The sequence below is a fragment of the Oryzias latipes genome, chromosome 2 (genome assembly GCF_053564925.1).
Source record: "Oryzias latipes strain Hd-rR chromosome 2, Olatipes_Hd-rR_3.1".
NCBI classification, from domain to species: domain Eukaryota; kingdom Metazoa; phylum Chordata; class Actinopteri; order Beloniformes; family Adrianichthyidae; genus Oryzias; species Oryzias latipes.
The window spans coordinates 41,268,565-41,285,505 of record NC_136238.1 but is presented as its reverse complement, the minus strand read 5'-3'; the positions used below and the strand labels follow the sequence as shown (position 1 = coordinate 41,285,505).

At 41.5% G+C, this 16,941-nt stretch overlaps 1 protein-coding gene across 3 annotated transcripts in view; it reads left to right on the top strand.

Moving 5' to 3' along the window:
* Positions 1-16,941, top strand: part of LOC101170570 (inactive dipeptidyl peptidase 10) — an 82,463-nt gene that overhangs the window by 53,520 nt on the left and 12,002 nt on the right. For all 3 annotated transcript variants that reach the window (XM_023963965.2, XM_078939461.1, XM_023963967.2), the window contains exons 9-19: positions 505-659; positions 3,053-3,150; positions 3,227-3,350; positions 3,520-3,558; positions 5,437-5,544; positions 5,947-6,038; positions 7,657-7,704; positions 7,792-7,910; positions 13,757-13,804; positions 16,457-16,555; positions 16,779-16,848. In XM_023963965.2, coding sequence (XP_023819733.1) covers positions 505-659; positions 3,053-3,150; positions 3,227-3,350; positions 3,520-3,558; positions 5,437-5,544; positions 5,947-6,038; positions 7,657-7,704; positions 7,792-7,910; positions 13,757-13,804; positions 16,457-16,555; positions 16,779-16,848 — 1,000 coding nt within the window. The remainder of the gene's footprint in view (positions 1-504; positions 660-3,052; positions 3,151-3,226; positions 3,351-3,519; positions 3,559-5,436; positions 5,545-5,946; positions 6,039-7,656; positions 7,705-7,791; positions 7,911-13,756; positions 13,805-16,456; positions 16,556-16,778; positions 16,849-16,941) is intronic.

Below are 16,941 nucleotides of genomic sequence, written 5' to 3'. Positions count from 1 at the left end.
CTGTTCCACGTTTGTCTAACTGACTTTTCATCCACAAACCACCGATGCATAACTTTTATGTCGCATCTACGCCGCACATCTCACGTTCAAATTCCAAAATTGACGCACGAATCGCTAATGAACATTTCACGTAACTTGTGTAACTAAAATTTCACAATTTCTCTCACTTTTTCCACCTAAATATTGACGGATGACCAATTTTCAAACGTACGTAGCAGCTGTGGGACACGGCCTTTAATGATGGCTACTTTTCGGATAGTTTTCGTAAAGAGTATCAGACTCCATCAACAAGAAATTCGTTGAATTGATTTTTGATTTTGACCGGGAACCTGGACAAATTTGTCAAGTAGGGAAAATGTTTTTGAAAAAAATTACAACAGAGATGAAAAGCAAGTTGCATCAAACTGTCACTAATGCCTTACAGCACGGATGAGTCCCAGAAAAAAATACAAATTAAACGGGGATGGACTGAAAATAACCTACAGGTCTTTCCTGTCCCGTCAGAGGAGATCCTGAACTCCCACCTGGCTCACTGGTGGTCACCGGATAGCGAACGTCTGGCCTTCCTCACCATCAATGACTCTTTGGTGCCTAAAATGGGCATCCCGCAGTTCACCGGCAGCACCTACCCTCGAGGCCTGCAGTACCCGTACCCCATGGTGAGGATATCTTTATTGACATTTATGTTTCTGAAACCTTTCGTGTTGTTGGACAATGACTTTCATGCTTATGTACTATAGCTGATTTAATAAATGTACAGAACATAAGTGAACCAAAAAATTAATTTAAGACAAGAAGTAGCTGCATTTCCAGAAGAAAATGCAGGGTTGAATGCTACATTGCCGAATAAAAATTTAACTGAAAGTGTAATAATGAGCAACAAAAAATTAATAAATGATCAAAGTTGACCATAAATAAAGTGAAAACAGCACAATAACAAAAAAGATTTTCTATGTGAAAAATGCCAGCGCCAGGTATCAAACCAGCGAGCTTCTGTACCACAGAAAGAATCAAAGGTTTTCAAAGATTCCCCATATATTTCAATGGAGGCAAAAATCCTGGAATATCTTGCAAAGTTTGAGGATTTGAAGGACCAAAATTCATAGCTGGAAAAATCTGAAAGAGCTGAACATTTTAGTAGTTAAATGGTTTAAATAGCTGAAAAATTGTAGAAGTTAAATTAAGACATCTGTTTTTTTGGGGGTTTTTTTAGCCTCCAGTTACCCCTAACTTTTAAGGGTAAATTTTATCTTCAACCCAACTGTCAAAGTGGAAGCTAAAAAAAATCCTAAGCAAACTTTAGCCTAAAATTGGTATTTTTAAAAGTGAATCCACCATTTGAACAACTTTATTAGCAGCATCCTGGGAACATTATACAGCTGGTTGCTGAATATTCTACATTATTATTATGTTCTGTGTAATCGTCTGTTTATTTTTTCTTTTAAAGTGCAGATTTATTTCATTGTATGGTCGAACGCTCTTCTTTTGTTTCATCTCTGACACTTTTCCGCGAAAAACTTTCAAATTACGTTTGGCTAGCTCGGGAGTTTCAATTTAGCGGTCGGGCTTGACGCTTTAAGAAAGCGGATGGATTTTCGACACGTGAACGAGCAACTTTACGCAATGGGAATGAGTCGGAGGTAATCCAGAGAATCCAACAGTCTTTCAAAATAAAACTTCAGAATCAGATTATAAATAGAATTGAAAAATGTAGGTAGGTTTTTTTTTTTTTTTACCGGTACCGGTCTGCAGCTCAGAAGTTGAGGACCACTGCCCTAACAAATCACCAGTTGAATTTTGAATGGTAAAAAACCAAAAGTGACATCTAGAAACCACTATCTATTTCACCACTATCGACCCAACAACGATCTAAAAATGGCTCTAAGCACCTGTCGGTCCAGCCACCTGCCAAATCAAAAGAAAAACTACACACAACTGTTGTGAGATTTAGTACAAACTAAACAGGTTAATTGATAAAATAAAACTCACTCCACCCTTTTCACCATAGTTAAATGAAGTAAAATGTAGTAAACAAAAATTTATTTCTGCTGGCAAGTCCAACTTAATTAATGAATATTACAGTGAACATTTTAGGTTTCTAGCAAGGTCGTCTAATTGTAAACAAAAGCTCAGTGTGGAAATGGTGGAGTATCTCAATTTATGAAATATATAGACGCTACACTACCTTATTGCCATTGTCCAGTATATGTAAAGAGTGACAACGTATTGAAAAGGGCAGTAAGCAATGAGACATGGCTTAGCAGATGCAGTAAAATAACAATAAAATACTTAATTTTGGTCTGATTTAATTTTTTTTAAATTAAAAATAATTTAAAAAGCCCCAGGTTGTGGTATTGTTTTAGAACAAGGAGCTTTACTGTAAATAAATACATCATTATATAGGAAACACAATGTAGTTGATCCCACCCAGCCTCTATACGTCCTAAAATGTCACGGTGCGGGGGTGGCTTGAGAGCCGGTTGGACCCAGTAGCAGAGGCGGAGGCACGAGGATCAGGGACTAGGGGTTTTAATAAACAAAAACCAAACACAAAGCACTGCAGAGCAGGATTTCTGAACAAACAAAACTTACTTGACGAGGCGAGGAACATGAAACATGGAACGTGGCAAGAGCCAGCATGACATGAAACACCATGACAAGACTAATGGACCAGCACAGGAGGAAGGCAGAGACAAGACTTAAATACAGACAGGGCAGACAAGACACAGGTGAAAACGATCAGGGCAGATGGGGACCAAAGGAAGTAAAACTCAAGAAACCAGACAAAACAGAAAACCCTTTCAAAATAAAACAGGAAACAGAAACAAGACAGAACAAGGACGTTGTTGGATGTTTTCTAGATCTATTAGCAATATGACGTCCAACTTTGCTTGTGCAACTCGCAGCACAACGACTCTAATCTACATAACTCATTGGGCTCAATTTTCAAGGATGAAATATGAATCAAATGTATTGATTAGGTAATTGTACTGGTTGATGGTTCCCCCAAACTAATGGTGTTTACCATAAATCTGTGATCTTGACCCTTTAGGCCGGTCAGACGAATCCGGCGGTCAAACTGTCCGTGGTCAACCTGTTTGGTGCGACTCACACTCTGGAGCTGCAGCCTCCAGATCATCTCAGACATCGGTAACGGACCACGCTGCGGCTTATTGCAGCGCCAACCGAACCAAGAGACTTAAATCCCCTGATGCCTTTTTTGCAGGGACTTCTACATCACCATGGTGAAATGGATCAGTGACACTCACCTGGCCGTACGGTGGCTCAACCGGGCCCAGAACTCCTCACTGCTGACAGTGTGCGACACCACTGTAGGAGCCTGTCTGCAGGTGCCGATTGAAACTTCAAATAACCCCATTTTTGTTAGATAGAAGCTGCCTCAAGGACGGTTTGAAGTATCTTTTTTTATCAAGATGTTCTATTTGTAATTTGGTTTCATTTTAGTCTTCACAAAGGTCTAGCAGAAGTTGAACTTTCACATCATGTTCTCTTCCTTAGAGACACGAAGAGTCTTCAGAGACGTGGTTATCCAGACAGGTGAGTGTGTTGGTTATGCATGGCATGTTATTTTTGAGCCCACAAGAGTCTGTGAGCCAAAAATGTAAAGTACTTAAAGCATCAAATCGTATATTTAAAAAAGGAACGTTGGAAAACATTGAAAGGATGAACATTTATAGGTTCCTCTTAGGTCATTTTTGCTCAAAGTTGTGGAAAATGTTTCCTTCAAATCAATTCAGATCGTCATTTCATCATATTTTATAGAATACTAATAATATTTTGTTAGTGTGGGTACATTAGTTTGTTTGTGACATTGGTATTTGTTCAAAAGGTAATGTGTAGGTGTTGTTCCCTCAAGGGGTCGACACAGCGAATCAGCTATCGCATACTCCCACATGTGGTTTGCCAGAGTTTTACGCTGGATGCCCTTCCTGGCTGGGGACCGGTACAGAGAGACCCAGACTTTGGCACCCATGTTGCTTCATAGTTAGGCAGTAGCTCAAAGGGTCTTGCCCAAGGACCACCATCGGATGAGGCTCATTGCACCCCCTGGGAATTGAACCCTAGTGTATTAATGCAAAGTATTTTTTTATTTATAGTAGAATTTGTTGGACGATGTAGCAGAATGTCTGTGAGCATTGTTTCTTGTGTGAAGAGTCATTCTGTATGAGTATAGCATGGTTTCTGTGAAAGTGCTGTTGTACTTGTGGAATATAAATTCACAGGAAGATTAGTGTTTTGACAAATGTTTATTGGGGGGTGCAGTAAGGTCAAAGTACTGCAAGAGTATACAAATATTGTGCTAGAGCAAGGGTGTCGAACTCAACACAAGTACTGGGTGGATATAGGATGTCTGTGGGTTAAAAACCTGTAAGGGACACGGAGGTGACCTGTACGAAATATCAAGGTCTTAGACGACTCTGTGAACTCATAGAGCGAAAATGTTTTTATATATGGGCATGCTGCAAAAGCACTTATACAGCAAGTACAAGTACAACTGAAGTATGTGGGATGCAGAGGCGTCGCACATTTTTTGGGCCATAAGGCTTTACAAATGACAAGAATGTTGCTTAAGGACATAGTACGAAAGCATCTCTTGTATGTCATAAATACATACAACTTACACTAGCCTTATGAATACTTAGCAATACATGTACGACAATCGTACGTTCCACTTTAATTGAGCCTCAAGCGATCTGCCAGACACAACGCTGCAACCCTGCACAGGCCTGTACAACCCAAGAACCTGCAGTACCACAAAAGGTCGACCTCGCGTACGGGTACATGCGACTACACCTCGTCTTTTTGTCCGTGCCGATGTTGGAGTGAAAGTATGACAAAAGCAGTGTTTGTAAGGGAGAAACATTTGTTCCAGAGTACGTTGGAGTATTTCTGTTTGTTTGACGCTGGAATGTCATCACACAAGTTTATTGGACGTCTGGGCAAATGTGTACTAGTGTTTTAGTCTGACAGAACCAGTGTTGATGAAACAGAAGAGATTATGTTTGAATGTCTGCATGAGTATATTGAGGTCTGTATCAGAGTACAGCTATGTTGGTTTTTGTAAACATGTAGAAGTGATGGTACAAATGTTTTGAGTGGGACAAAAGCAGTGTCTATGAAAGGGTGACCATAGCAACATGTGTGCCGAAGAACAGTCCTATCAGTACCGTAGTACATTCCTAGTATTTGTTAGAGTACTTTAGTTGATAGTGTTGCCGATTTGCATCACGATCATCATCATAAAAGCTAACTATGTGATCCTTGAAAATATCGTACGCTGAGTATTTTTCCTGGAGGAAGCTGAAGCTACTGCGAGTCTTGTGGTAGCCGTGGTAGTGCTCCTCTTCCTCTGCAGCAGAAAAGCGTTCATGCATGCACCGTTTTCTCCCATGAGCCCTTTCTTTCCGCCCGCAGACACAGGAGCCCCTGTTCTCCACCGACAGGAGCAGGTTCTTCCTCGCGCTGCCCGTCAGACAGGGAGGTCAAGGAGATTTCCACCACATCACCATGTTCACCAAGCAGGTGAGTGGAAACAGACTCTTCGGCTCCTCTCCTCATCCTCAGCACGCCTCCGCCTCCGGCTGCTGTATTATCGCAGCAGAAAATATCCATGTAATAAGTCTTCCAGCCAGGGAAGGATTTATTTCTCAGAGGGTAGCGAGGTGATTTTATGATTGCGGGCGGAGATCTTTATCCCTTCTAGGACATTCTTATTACCTGCTGCTTTTCTAAGGAAAAACCCATCAGTCTGCCTGGAATTCAAACAAAATCTTCCTGTTTTTCTTGTCTTTTTAGCCAGTTTACTTGACACTGTGCTAGCATATTTTCTACTTTTTTGTTTAGTTAAAATTCCACACACACGCTATCCGTAGAAGGCGTAGAAAGCTCGGAATTTGCCGTTCTCTGAAGCTCTCTTTCTTTTAGTTCAACAGCAAACAGGATGAAGTTCGACACCTGACGTCGGGACACTGGGAGGTGACCAGAATCCTAGCGTATGACGAGAACAACAACGTCGTGTAAGCGGGAAAAAAAAACATTATTTTTTAGTGCTAACTATATTTACAGTGCAAAGATTGACTCTCTCTAAGAATTGGAGTGAGCGAGAGAGTGAGACGTTGCTCCAACCAAATGAAGTCAATTCAGTCGCCATTTTCTGGCGATACGGACACCGCGATATTAGAGCCAGATGTCGTCGGTAAACCGGGATCGGTCCAAGTCGGTCTTAAGTCAATGTTTCTATGGCAACCAGTCTGGCCAATCAAGAGTGAGCTTGTTGTAGTATACAGCCCTGCACAAAATCTGTCAATCAAACGTGTTGGCACCACCTACTTTTGTGAAGGCATCTGATTGGCCAGTTAATATCTTGAAAGACGTGCACTAATAGGATAAGCAAGAACATGTAAAAAAAAAATTATAGTCGCGGCTTGCGTTGTATAGCCTATAGCCGCTACCTGCCCCATCTTGACACGCCTACATGCCCCTCCCCTCTGCCCTGGCCACCCAGGTCAGAAATGCATTGGACAAATTTTATTAAAATAATAAAACTGTTTGATATATTTTTTATCAAACAACCAAACTTGGATTTTCCCGACAAGTCCTTTGATTTTGTTGAATGGGTTTTGATTTTTTTTTTCCCTTAACCGCCATAAGAGATTTAGCCTCCCATTAATATCTTTAAATTTCTTTTATAGTTATCCCGCTTTGATGTTACAATTATTTTTGGTCCCTAACGCTATTTTTCTTTGTCTTATTCCACATTTTGATGCCCAAACGGATCTATGATTGAATGGAGGAACTTTATTCCCATAGCACTGAGCGACAGCATCTGGGTACCGACGTGCTAAACGACAGTATTACAGTCAAAAAGGGCCATAAAATGCATGAAAGGCTTTTAAAAAAACAAACGAGTAAATAAAAGATAAAACCCTCCAACTACTGAGTTATTACAGCCATTTAAAAAAGGCCGTTTGACAGTAAAAACTGTTCGGTGATGTCATGCGGAGCTCTGTGGAGGATATTGTTCAACAACTGGGGGAAAATGCACCCCAGTGTTTCCATGGCGACCTGGGCGCATCAAGCAGATGCTGGTTAGCAGACCTTAACTGTAGAACGGCTGCAAATGGTCTAAAGCTCTGTTAGGTAAACTGGATTACAGATATTTTTAAGAAAATTGTTATTAAATGTGGTTGTTGTTGTTTTTTTTTATAAAAATATAGTTGTTCACGTTTTAGGACATTTTAAATTAATAAATATCCAATTTTTTGTTTTTTTCTTTGGGTTTATCTCAGTTTTAAAGTTATAAATTTTGGGGAAAAAACTTTTATTTTCTTGCTAATTAAAAAATAAAATCAGTGTTAATGCCACAACAGAGAAAAATCCCATAATCCTTCTTGGTAAATTGTTATTTTTTAGAGGCTCTATAGGTAAAATGAAAATGAAAATCTTCCAAAGTGAAAATAGTTTATTTCCTAAAGATAGCAGAGCTAAATCTTGGTAGTTTATCGTCTCCCATAGCGACGAGAGAATCTGTCAGAATGTTGGTTTGCAGCCTCGGAAACGATGAGACCGAGAGGATTCATAATAGCTGCCTGACCTTGTCCTACTTAAGACGCTCTGCTTCTTTTCTTCCCTCAGATACTTTCTGAGTACGGAGAACGCCACACAACAAAGGCACCTGTACAGGTGACAGACTTTCACCCCATTGCTCCCATCATGCATCACTTCTTTAACCTCAGGCTCATGTTGTCCTGTTTTCTGTTTCTTCTCCAGGGTGTCCACATTTGGCTTGTTCCAGCGGCAATGCCTCACGTGTCACCTGCAGGAGGAGTGCGCCTTTTTGGACGCCGACGTCAGCCCCGACGCTTGGCACGCCATCCTTCGCTGTCAAGGTGTGGGAACAAAGAGAAAAAAGCTGAGGTGTTTTCCTGTAATTGGAGTAAAAAGGAGTAATCTGAGTAAACGGAGCAAAAGTGGAACTTCTTTTTTTGGTGAAAAAAGACCAACATGCTTTTTTGTTTCAACATAAAACAGGAAGTCAAAGGAAATCCTTTTGAATCATTTTATTATTTTATCACAAAGAAAAGCGCCACCTACTAAAATGCAGTGATAATAACATGGTTTTCACTTTTTTTTTAGTAACATTTATCACCTTTTTTTCTGAGCAAATTCTGAATGCCTTAAAAAAAAAGAGACCAAATCCATTGATCGGCTTCTTTTCTTAAACCACAAGTTATCCAGAAGAAATGCACAGAGTGTCAGGTTATGAGGGGAGTCAGTCCTCTCCAGGCTGACTCTTTGGCTGAAGAAAAACAAAATCATAAAAAAAAAAAACACTACTTAGTTAGCAACGATTTAAATTTAGCTTCAATTCTACATTTCTGACATAGGAGCTCCTATGAACCTAAGCTAAATGGTTAGGTTTCTCCACTGCTGCTGACATTACAGTGAACTCAGGAGTTTTTTGTCCTCCAACATTCCCTCAGAATATTTTTTTTGTTTATGCGTTATTGTTTTGGCACATTTAAAAACACAACAAGAAAACCATTAACGTACAATTAGGTGCAGGGAGAAGCAAAAAAAAAACAAAACCTAAAAGGCTTATTTAAAGCCTCTACCTAATGCAGAGCTTCTCAATTATATTTCGCAAGGCCCCCCTAGGAAAAAGAAAATGTTTCGTGCCCCCCCACACACACACTCGCCGCGGTGACAATATATAAGTTAGTATCTATAAAAATTGTGTAAGTTTACATGAAATTGTATCTTTTAACATTAACTAAAGAAAACAAGCAATAACAATCCACTTTAAAAAAAATATTTACTTTATTTAGCCACAGAAACCCTGTTAGAGTGTCAAACAGAAAAGAAGCTTAAAGTGCCTGAAATAAAAAATATGTCATTCTTTATTTAAACTAGAAACATTTTGACCAACTGAACCATGTGATGCTGAGAAAAATAATTCAATTAAGAAATAACATACATAAATAATGTAAATTGATTTACATTAAATTTAACGTTTTTAGTCTGAGGAAATAGGTAAAAGACATTGTGCTGTTTTTTTTTTTCTAAATGATTGATTGTTTATTTATGATCTCATGAAGTGAAGCTGTTTTCCTGCATTACCTGCTGTCTTTATGTCAAATACTGACACCAACTAAACCACAGGCAGATAAAGAATACATTTATAGAAAATAAAGACTCGTCATCAAAATGTCTACAATGGTTCATAAAATATGACATTATTAGCATGAGCTGAGTCATCTAAAGGCACACCATGATCCTGGTGCTGCGCAATAGAGGCTGCTCTCCACGTGCGCTGTTCCACCTCGCAGCCTGAGCCCACTGTCCCGCCCCTCTGCTTCTCACACACGCGTGTGACAGGAGACGGGAGCGTGCAACAGATAATAGGAAACCAATAGTGGCGCACTCAGCCACTGTCACCACCTCCCCCCGTTAAATTTGCACCCCGGGCAGTTGCCTGTATTACCTGTGCCTAAAACCGCTACTATTGGCATCGCCCCTGGCATTGCATTCACTATGTGAGAAGCACTAACCTAATGTAACTCAAAAATATAGAACATGCTTCAGAGCAAAATATTGGTTCAAAATCTGTATTTTTGTTAATTGTGTGCATTAAAACAAGTTGTATCTTTTACTGCACAACAATCTTTATTTTCTGTTGGGATGTTAAGGGCTAAAAATACGCAGTCCGACACTGCGACATGTTAGCCACGTTAGCAATGTTAGCATATTTTCAACAACACCCAAGCAAACATTTTGCCAGCAGAGCATTGTGTATCTCCTAAAATTGCTTTGAGATCAGTAAACACAAGCAGAATTAGTCATATAAAGCACCATTCCGGATTAAATGGCGCATTCTTGTTGTTTTTTTTCCAAAAAATGTAGGCTTTTTAGTGTGCTTTATAGTGCGGAAAGTACGTTGATCTATATACTTTTGCGATTGAATCCCAATGCGATAAAGTGACTATCGGAGAAAAAGCAATTTCATCCAGGTAAATTATTTTTGAATCTATCAAAAACTACAATTCCCAGAGCCCCACCACATTTGGTATCATTGAAATACCCCGCGCTTTCTGGCTCCTCTCCCTCTGTGTGGGGTGGGTAGTGCTGGGCCTGGGGTGTCGGCGCCTCCGGGGGTGGGGCCCCTGGGCTGGGTGGGCCTGGCCCCCTTGCTGGGGGGGGGGGGGACAGCTGTTTGACCACCGGGGGACAGTCTACCAGCTGTCCCCAACTTACCCCCTTCCTCATATAACCTCATAATAGTGTGAGGGGGTGGGGGGCTTAGCCTGCGATGAGCCTTGGGGGGGGGGGGTTTACTAGGCAGTGGCCCCCCCTCCTATGGTTGCCGTATGGAGTGGGCCCCCCCTCTTTCGGTTTTATTTGCACCTTAGACATGTAGGGCCCTTGGTAGGGGGGGTGCTTGGACATCACTGCCAGCAAGCAGCGGATGTCCTCCTAGCACCCTACCCGCCAATTTTAACCGCACCTTAGACATTTAGGGCCCCTTGGTGGGGAGGGTGAGGGGACATCACTGTGAGTAATCAGGAGATGTCCCCTTAGTGCCCTACCCGCCAATTTTAACTGCACCCCCCTTAGTACACACACCCCTCCCCCCTCAATATATACATCCCAACATAAACACACACACATGCACACACACACCCTCTTAAACACACATATACGCACACACATTTTGCAAGGAAGGTGGGACCTAGGACCATCTGTCCCCTGCCTCTTCCCTGGTGGGGGGTACGGGCCCCTTTGCAACGGCGGCCGTGTCCCCGGGGTGCCGGCTTCCTGGGCCCGGCGGTGCTCTCTCCGCGCGGTGGGGGGGTTCACATTACATCTGAGCCGGGGGCGTTGGTGTCCCTGGGGGGTGGGTTCTGGTCCTTGCTCCTGAGCGCTGGGCCCCGCCAAACTTCCAACTGTGGCCGAGCCTGGTCGGGCCATATTTACAACACCCCTTGTGGGCCCTCTTTTTTCCCCGGGGTTCCCCCCTCCTGGGCGGGGGCGGCGGGCCCCTACCTTGCTCCTCCCTGGACCAACCGTGGGCCGGGCGGATGGCTGCCTGGAGTGCGGAGCGGGTCTCCCTTGGGGGGTCCTGGCTCATACCTGGGGTTGGGGCGGGGGGATGCCCAGAACTCCTGGGTGGTGGTGGGGTGCTCGTCTGGGGCTGTGGGCGTCCCTCTCCGGTGGGGCCCTGCGTTGGGCTCTCCCAGCGCGGCGGGGGGGCTGTTCTCCTGGTTGGGCTGGGGCGGCCCTCTCTTTCCCTCCGTGCCTCCCTGCTCTCTGGCTCTGGGGGCCTTGCGGCGGTCCTGCTGGCCCTGGCCTGGGTGGCGGGCTTGGTCGCCCGGGCGGCGGTTGTTCCCTGCCGGTTTCCGTGTGGCGTGGGGGGGATTCCGGCTGCCGCTGCTGCTGCGGTGGGGGTTTTGGGGTGGGGATGGCTGGGCGCTCTCCCTCCTTCTTTACACATTCCACCACCCATTTTAGAAGAACATGAGCACTCACCTGAGCACGGGTGTTGGCTCACCTTTGCACTGGCGGTTTGCGTGACTGAATGACTGAAATGTTTCACACTAGTTGGTTTTAAGGCATAAGTATGCGTGTGAGCACTATCTGTTTTGTGTACATGTCGACAGGTGGACATTTTTGCAGCTAGCAGGTGTGTTTGACACTTGGGTGTGTGTGTGGACAGGCTCCGCCCTTTTTGTACTGCATTTGAGCCTTACCATGGTGATTAACAACCAGTAAACTTGTTGCTTTATGCTGCTTCATGGTCTTACCCCCCTTCCCCTCCTACTATCACCCTCCTTCCCCCCCTCTCTCTAACGTCCCTCTCTCTTCTTCCCCTCTTTCCTTTTCCGTCCGGTCCAACACCAAAGATCTTCAAACATGTTTGAAATTAATAAAGTTTGGCCTCAATTACAAAAGGGGTTTATTCAGACATACCTTTGGTTTGTCTGAAGATTAATAACCCCTCTTGTTAAAGTAAAATATGTCCAACACAAGAGGCCCTCAGCTCTCATCTGTCTGCCCAGCTGTTGGACAGGACAAGGTAAAAAAAAAAAAAAAAAAAGAAATACCCCGAAAAGCCCCTGAAGATTCCAGAATGGGTTCATTCAGTCGTATGCAGTACTCTGGAGATATTTGGGTTTAGAAATGTCCTCTACAGAGGACACTTCTGCACTGCTGGAAGTCAGAAGGACATTTATCTTCAGGTTAACAGCAGTAGTTTGTTTTTGACTTGTGTTGTCTTAAAACATTGGGGTGCAGTGGGACGAAATCATTAGTGGTACAGGGGTGTCTTATTTTGAAAGGAACTCAAAAAAACAGCCCTGTCAAGAGTAAAAACAGTATTATAGTAGAGCTATATGCTATTTTGACTGATATTTTAGCGACAACAGTAGGAAAAGCATGTTTTTTGATCAATAAAAACGGACCATTTAGTGTTGAAAGTTGCAGACTTTAGAGCGTAGATCAGGTGTGTTCAGTCCCCCACAGGTCACCTATTATGAAAAAAGCTAGACTTTTAATGAACTTTAGTTACACAACTCACCACTATTCAAAATAAAGCCTACCTGCAGCATACATGTCAATTTAAAACTGTTTTTTTTTTCTATGATTTTACTTAAAATGGCAATCTGGATAGTGGTCGATAATTATCAAGAGTATAGGATCTAAGCTACAGTTAAGAAAAGGTCTCTCCACTGTCGTTTTAAAGGCAGAATCCGTCTGAAGAGAGTCATTTACTGTAATTTAAGGCTCAAACTCAAAGAAAGTAATTGAATGTTTTAACAGTGATGTGAGAATTGTGTCTAAAAGGCGGGCTTTGGCTTCAACTGGGAGAAAACTGGACCGAATAGTCAACCAGTACAGAACTAGATTCGTTGAGAATAAAGAATAGATCTAATAGTGTTTGTTTTACTCTTGAAATCGTCTTTGGAGCTCTCTCGTGTAGCATCTGTAGCTGCCATGAAGAATTTGTGAAAAACTGTGACGGTTGAAGGGTTTTGAAACTAAGTTTGGGATCATTTTAGTTTGGTTTTATTAGCTTAGACAATTGAAGGGTTCTTGCTTTTATTGTTCAAACTTTCTTGAAGATAGCTAATGTAGCTTTCTTCCACTACCTCTCTGCTCTCCTGCGTTCTCTTTTCGTGGCTTGGATCTTATCTTCCTTTTCCTTTTTACAGTTCTTTATCAACCAGAGATTTAAACCCGTCACATCCCAGTGTTAGATCGGACACTCTACCAACAAGCTATAATCAAAGCTCCAGTTTACAAAGCTACCAGCTAACCGCCTTTCAATATCTACGTATTAGCATACATATTGTTTTGCTAGTTTAGCATTCGAAAAATGTTAAACACCGTTTAAAATGGTCAAACTCGGAACGACTTCATCACAAAGACTTAGCCTAAACGGTGGCAGGACTGTGTGGATTCATTTGGACTGTAAACGTTTCATTACTGCTCCAAGATTGCTTTCGTTGTAGCTGTAGCTGCGTGAGCATCGGCGGGGATGCGATCAAAAGATTCTCTGCCCGATTACAAATCAGGCAGCGCAAAGCCTTTTTCTTTGTCTAATTAAATTCATACAACTCTATTAGATATCAAAGGGGCCCGAAAGCTTTTCATGAATGATAATCAGTCGATGAAAATCACAGCTGAATGGGGGGAAATTCATAAGCAGCTTTTATTGAAATCACGTTTCCTTTTTCAGGTCCTGGCGTTCCATCTGTGCTGCTTCTAAGCTTTGACGATGAGGAGTGTGAGTGCCTTTTATTTACATATATATAACGATATTATTAAAAAAAGCTTTAAGAAATGAGTGTTTATGGGATTTTTGTGCCCTTTTATATCATTTCTCTGAGTGAGATCATCTTGAGCGACTCTTTTCATCTTCAGATGATTTCTACATATAAAATCTTTGATTGAATTGATTTCTTTTTTTGTACCGTAGGTTGTTGAATCAGCAGTTGCGAGTTGAAATGGCACTGATTTGTATGCCCACCGCGTAATTTATGGGCTACGAGGCACGGCGAAAAAAAACACACAGATGTGCGTTAATTTTAATGGTGCGTCTGCAGTGCAGGATGTCTGCCCACCAAGAGGATTAGCAGTAATAAAGAGGGGAGTGGAGTCACGTCTTCACCTTGCAGTCCTCTGGATGGAGAACTGAATAATTGATGTGAAATGTTGTCTAAAGCGCCTTTAGAAACCTCCATCCAAAAAAAAAAAAAAAAAAAAAATTCCAAAAAAGGCTGCATAACTTGGGTTTCTGTGTGATCTAGAAATATGCCGTCTGCCTTTTCCACTCTTGTTTTTAGCCCAACCAGAATGAGCTTGTCTGCACCAGGAAGTCAGAATTGCAAAAATAAGATTTAAAAACATTTGTTATTGCAGATTTAAATATTAGAACCAAACCTTTTTTAGGTTCACGGGCCTGTTTAATGTCAGACAATATTGTCATAGGCCTATACAACAGTGAAATTAGCGTTTTATATTAGCTTCTTGTTTCCCTTAACTTTTAAGGGGAAATTTAAGGGACTTGCAATGTTTCACATTTAAATGGTCTTACATGAAATTAAATGTAAAAAGACTGTTTTAAAATGTCTGTAGATATTTTACAGAGGATAAAAATCCAATAAAAATTTTTTTTTATGATTTTAAAAAATGTATTAAAATTTATTAAAGTGGAAATTACAATTTACAAATATGTTTATTTTTAATAGAAAACCATTTTAGAAGTGAGAAATCTCAGTACAAGTTCATGTTATCCTTCAGGGCAAATAAAATTAATCATAGTCTTTAAGTAAATCCTGTTTCTCCCTTAGAGTATTTTCTGGTTAAAGTTCCTTAATTTAGCTTTTCTGTAGGAAATATTTAAATGTCTTTTTCACAGGTTTTCATTAATCAGAAACTTTGTATTTATTCTTTTATTTATTATTTTTTATTATATATCTGCAAGGAGGTTCAACTGCTTTCGTACAGTAGATTTTGCGTAGGATCCATTCAAATGTGATCCTCATTTTCCCTTTGGCGCTAAATCAGATGCCAACTTCAGCCTTCCTCTGACTTTTAAGGTGCGGAGGATAAATATAACCAAATAAAATGCTGCAAACCATCATAAAACCAGGTATTTTTTTAAATATAAGAATCCACGAGAATCTATCATGAATAAAACTTCATTAGCAGCGTCATAATGACATTAGAGAGTCGGACGCTGCATTTTATGTAGAGAAGATTTGGTGACAACTGACACAAATGCAGTTTTCTTTTTTTTCTTTTTTAAGGTAAAAAACTCTTCTTCTGTTTCCTTTCTGAAACAAAGAAACTTTAAAAAAAGGTTTTTATTTGTTTACTTTGTTGGCTTTAGCTAATTTTAACTATCTTAAGCTAGCTTTGAGTGCTAGGAGCAGCTGCTTTAAGAAATGTAGCGAGTGTATTTAGGACTCATGACGAGGAAATCACAGACGTATGTGGTGGACAGAATCAGGTAGTTTTTCAAAATAAACTTTCTTTAGAATCAAATAAATAGAACTGCATTTATGCTAGCTTTAGCTAACCTTATCTATGTTATGCTAGCTTCAGCTTATTTAGGCGCTGGGAGCAGCCGCTTTAAGCAAATAGCAAATGTATTTAGGACACACGACTGAGGAGAACGACAGGAAATGAGTCCCGCGGAAATCACAGACGTACGTGGTGCACAAAATCGGGTAGTTTTTCAAAATAAAACTTCCTTTAGAATCTAAGGAATAGAACGGCATTTATCTCTACGTCGTATTATTTTCTCTGCTGCCCGGTACCAAGTGACCGGTAGCGGTTCATGGCTTGGGGTTTGTAGAGCACTGGTTTATCAAACCATTTCATATAATTTATTCACAATTACAATATAAACTTTACATAAAATTTGAAGGATCGTGTATTTTTCTTACTCTTGTTTCTTTTCATCTCCGTCATTTAAGATGCCTACATGAGTCGGTTTAGCTCGTGCTGGTTTGCGGCACCTTCCGTCCGTGAAACCAGGGTTCAAATCCGGGCTGCTCCCTATTCCCTTCTCTGCTTCTATGCCGGACCCAAGCCCGGATAAATTGAGAGGGTTGCGTCAGGAAGGGCATCCAGTGTAAAACCTTGCCAAAGTTAAACATGCGACTCATCCTCGAAGGAGAGGTTGTTTCGCTGTGGCGACCCCTGATGGGAAAAGCTGAAAGAGAAACTACTATAGATACTTACATAAGGAAAAAAATGTTTGCTTTTTTTGTTGTTTTAAAAAAAAAGAAAATTGTAGTAAATTTGAAATACAATACATGTTTTACAACTTCAGCAAAGCTGCTCATTAAAACCAGAAGATTTTTTTAATGAAAACAACCTCTCTAGACTGTTTCTACAATCATCCATGTTGTCCCTTAATGACTCTCAGCCTACTTCATCCTGGAGAACAACTCACCACTGCGAGCTGCCCTGCAGAGCCGAAGGTTGACCTCCACGGAGATCCAGAAGATCACCATCGAAAACTATGGTATAAATGATCCGCACTCAGCAGATGGGTTTGCATAAGAGCCATGTTGGATAATTGAGTCCCTCAAAGGGAAACGGCGTGAGTGTGTGTGTGTTTGTGTGTGTGTGTGTGTGTGTGTGTGTGTGCATCCGGCTGCTTGGCTGTTGTCCCAGTCCCCCCGTCTCCTCTTGTCCTCTGTCGGTCACCTCTCATCCAGCTAATGTTTCCGTGTCTCTCTCCGCAGCGCTCCCTCTGAAGCTCATTTATCCCCCCGACTTCTCCGAGTCCTACTTCTACGCTCTGCTCCTGATTGTGTGAGCCTTCTCCGCTTTTATCACATTTGCATTTTTCCCATTTACATCGATCGAAGCGCAGCCGGACGGCTTCAAAGGCCAGGACTCGGGAAG